Here is a 4483-nt window from a genome sequence, read left to right on the forward strand (position 1 = left end):
TGTTTTCTTCCCATATCTAGAAGTTTTTGAGAGGGAACTGACACTAATTCTAACCACTTTAACAGCTATCAAAATACTTGAAAGCAAATCCTGAATCCATCACTCTAGAGCCCAGCCTTAGAAGACAAAAGAAAAATGAGGAATCCAACAGAGGGATGCTTTTGGAAGCCCTTGTCAAGAAATTCCAGTGGACTCTCATATGAACATTTGAAAATTGCCCTGTTCTTTTTTTCTAGTTCCCTGTCTAGAACTTGTAATGCTAATTACTCTTGCCTTTACTTCTGCTTCACATCTCCTATTCACAATTCAAGGACTTTCTTTTCCCCCAAGAGATAAGAGTTATGCAATTTGGGAGTCTTTTAGATAGAGCCACTGAAGGGGTACTCCAATTGTCTCACCCTGTGTCCCTATTCAGCATGGAAGAATCCAGAGCGGTCTGTGCCCCAATCCCCTATGGGCAATTTGGGTAACCTCTTCAGAGGATGGTGTGATAAGAATATGAGGTAGGAACTGGCTAGGCAGTTAGGGTAAAAAGACCCCAAAGAAAAGTAGCCAGTTTCTTGGCTACAACTCACAGTGTCTTTGGGCCTCTTAGCAACATACTCCATTCCAAAGGCCCAAAATGTCAAAAATATTTGGGAGCTTTTATCTAATCCTTAAAAGATTTTAGGGTTACCTCTTCAGAGGGGGGAATGTTAGAGTTGCCAAAAGCCCCATAAAAAAATAAATAAATAAGCCAGGCATGGTGGCAGATGCCTTTAATCCCAGCACTCGGGAGGCAGAGGCAGGATCTCTGTGAGTTCAAGGCTAGCCTGCTCTACATAGCGAGTTCCAGGACAGCTGTGGCTACACTGAGACCCTGTCTCAAAAAGACCAAAAAATAAATAAATAAATAAATAAATAATTTAAAAATACAAAAAATTTAATTTTAAAAAAGACTACTGCTGTGTGTGGTTGTGCATGTCTTTAATCCCGGCACTCAGGAAGCAGAGGCAGGTGGATCTCTGTGAGATCAAGGCCAGACTGGTCAAGTTCCCAGTCATCTGGCCCTACTGTGAGAGCCTGTCTCAAAAAACTAAACTACTGTGAGACCCTATATCAAAAAACTGAAAAAATAAAAGACTATTGCAAAGTGCCAAAATTACTAATTTAATGTTCTTCCATTAGCCTTAAGTACTTAGAGCTGCATCAGAAAGTATTGTAGGGAGAGGAAATCCAATTAAAAGATCTGTGTATTCCGTAGGTAGGGAAGAGATACAAATAAAATTCTAGACTTCTGGAGACTTCTCTGGTTTTGGGGAGTTTGTGTGGTTCTTGTGAGAGATAGATTCCTGGCAATGATAACTATGATTACTGTAAATAAATGAAAGAAAGAAAAAGAAAGAAAGAGAACGTGAAGTTATCAGATTAAAGTGATGGGACGATATGGGAGGAGTTGGAGGGGAGGGAGTAGGCATGGATTTGATCAAAACACCTTATATGCATGTATGAAATTCCCAATAAAGTATTTTTAAAAAATTAAAAAAGAAAAACAATCCTTAAGGCATAAATTAATACTGATTAGTGGAGGGAAAATGCTGATTAGCATGAGGAAACCAGATAAAGAATGTGCACCGTACTCTGAGACAAGATTGAGAAAAGCAAAGGAAGGTGAAAATTTAAGTATGAGTGAAAAGTTGAGGAAGTTCCTATCTAGTGCGATTTTAATTTTTCAGCGAAATACAAGGTAAGATTGTATGTTTAAATATATCAGCAAGAGGTGCAGAGGGTAATGAGGGAAGCAAATATGATCAAGATATATGTGTATGAAAATGTGAGAATGAAATCCATTCTTCTGTATACTAAAAAGTTAGTTTAAAAGTATAACCAAGGCAGTGAAGTGCACATACAAACACGAGGGCCTGAGTCCACATGCTCAGCAATCATGTAAAGAAAAAACCAGGCACCACAGATACAGTGTGTACTTGTAATCCCAATGCTGAGGAGGGGACAAGCAGATCCCCTGGGCTTACTCTTCAGCTAGTCTAGCTGAACTGGTAAGCTCCAGGGTCAATGACAGACCCTGTCTCAAAACTGAGGTGGTGAGCTATTGAGGAAGACAGCCAATGTCAACCCATGGCTTCCTCATATACTCATCCACATATGCATGCACACACAAACACATGCATTAGTGTTAAGCAAAGAGACACATTATATGTACTTTACAAATGTCTATTTATTATATTTATACAATAAAAGAAATTATCAGAGTACTTTCGATTCAATTCTGAAATCTGGTTCCACAAAAGCTCAGTCACGATTAAGTTTTTGTTTTCTTAAAATTCTCTTTAAAAGTTTGGATTTAGACTTTTCAAAGTAGGATAGAACTGCCTAGCTAAAGATGTGGTTAACTACACAAAAGTTCTATGAATGTTGAGGCTTTATATTTATTACAATAAGTGAATATCTTAGGAATTCAGTTCAAACAAAAGAGTAAGGCAACATATTAACTTTAACTTTTCTTATGAGAAAAAACTTTCTGGTGATTCAATCCAACCCCAAACTCATCTTTTCTACAACCCAGTATCTAAGGTAAAGAAACAACTTGTTTCTTCAAAGAGCATTAAACAATGCCCTAGGAGAGGCAGTGTTTATCAAGACCTCTTGGAAACCCAAGAAAGGGTTGCTTATTGTCAGAAGGCTTTTCAGGACCAACAGGATTTAGTAATATAATAGACTAACAGTGTAACTAAGACAAAAAGAACTACCTTTCTAACTAGTTCCCTTCAAAGCATGAGATGCATGTATTCTAATATCCATAGCAGTGTCATACAAGATTGTGTCTACCAACAGTAAACTTTGGAATGGAATACTAACAGGCAAACTACAAGCAATAATAAGAATAAATCTTTAAGTACTAAGTAAAGAAACAAGGTGTAAAAGAATACATTACAATTCCACTTATATAAAGTTCCCTAATAAGGCTCACTACAAAGTATGTGTTTGCATAGGAAGATGGTCAAAATATAAGCAACAGTGAAGAAGTGGTCAACAGTGTCTGGGGAGAAAAGAGCATGTGAGCTGTAAAAGGATAAACAACTGTTCTAATGCCCTCTACATAAAACCAATTATTTTAAAACAAACTAGTCAGAAGATAGAAAAGAAAACCCAGAGAAATTCTACACCTCGTTATATTCTGGGCTACAGTGATTTTTTTGTTGTTGTTTTGGAAAGTTAAAAAAAAAAAAAAAAGGTTTTTGAAGGTACCATTAAATGTCAAAGTTCAGAGTTTGACAGAAATATTCATTAATGTCATCTATACCTTCCCATTTCTTTCTCAATAATTAAGACTGAAGGGTTTTATTGTTCAATTAAAATACAAACCATTATCACTTTTATTCTGGAAGCAAAGTCGAATGTGATAACTTTGCTTTCCCTTTATACGTACAAGTGATCTATTCTACTTTGAAATGACTGTGACTGTTTATATCCTGAAAGTGAACAAAATGTACTGGAAATACTGAACACAGAGGAAATTTTAAACAACGAATACTTTGGATCCGCAGGGGCAGGAAGAAAGCAAACACTGTCATTTATGCAAACTTTTCCTAAAACCCAGGTCCTTGGCTGAAGGATCTACACAAATATCTATTTACATATATCGCCTTTTCTTGAGACAAACAGCTTTTCAAACAGAAGCCTCTCCTATATACAAACTCTACTGCAATGATGATCTTTCCAAGCAAAATCTCATAATCTCTGCCCTTCACCAGCTTCCCAGGCTATTAAGAAGACTCAGAAGAGACTGGGCGTCAGGTTGAACTTCCAAATTCCTCAGCTCCACTCCAGGTAGTCTCTAAACAAAACAGTCCCTCAACAACCAAGCAGGAAGCAAAGCGGTTACCATAGGAACTGGGATCGGCCCTAAACTCCCAAGAAAACACAAAGAAGGTACAGTTAGCTTCTGGAAAGCGTCCCCGGCCCACCACCGGGCTAGGGGGACCGGACCGCTACGACCCCACGCAGGGGCTTCAAGCAGCAATGCCCTCCCCAGGCCACCGTCAGCCTCCAAGCCCTCTCTCCACCCCGTTGCAGCCGCCGTCTCAGGAGCCGTGCGGCCTCGCACCGGCCGCCCCTAGCTCAGCGCATCTCCGAAGCGTCTACCTGGAGCTCGGGGGACCTGCTCAGGCTCCCCAGCCCGGCATCCTCCCCGGAACTCATCCCAGCGACTGCCAGGCCCGCGGCCCAGCCAGAGCTCCAGACCCGCCCAGGCCTCCATCCTCCGCCCCTTTCCCCTCCCGGCCCGCCCTACTGGGTCAGACCCCGCCCTGGCGGAGGCGGAGACACAGCGGGCGGCAGACGGAAGGGGGAAGGAGCGGTAAGCTTGGCGGTTGGCCGCCACGCCCGCCTTCACGCTCAGTACCTGAGGGGGGCTGTCCTTCCACCTCCCCAGCTCCTCGGCTCCACTTCCGTCCGGCGCGCCCCGAGACCGTACCTGGCTCGA

General features: G+C 41.4%; 1 protein-coding gene across 8 annotated transcripts in view; it reads right to left on the reverse strand.

Moving 5' to 3' along the window:
- The window catches only part of Tsga10 (testis specific 10), a 162810-nt gene extending 158327 nt beyond the window's left edge, over positions 1–4483 (reverse strand). For 4 of the 8 annotated variants that reach the window (XR_003851526.1, XM_029569744.1, XM_008845850.2 and 1 more), the window contains exon 1: positions 4144–4253. Coding sequence is in view for 3 of the 8 variants with exons in the window: in XM_029569744.1 (XP_029425604.1) it covers positions 4144–4200 (57 nt within the window). In the remaining 5 variants the exon portion in view is untranslated. Of the gene's footprint in view, positions 1–4143; positions 4254–4402 lie in introns of those variants that run through there. The other 4 variants (XM_029569747.1, XM_029569745.1, XM_008845853.2 and 1 more) reach the window with 4 other exon arrangements.

The sequence above is a fragment of the Nannospalax galili genome, unplaced genomic scaffold, assembly GCF_000622305.1.
Source record: "Nannospalax galili isolate Female #2095 unplaced genomic scaffold, S.galili_v1.0 scaffold182, whole genome shotgun sequence".
Taxonomy (NCBI): Eukaryota; Metazoa; Chordata; class Mammalia; order Rodentia; family Spalacidae; genus Nannospalax; species Nannospalax galili.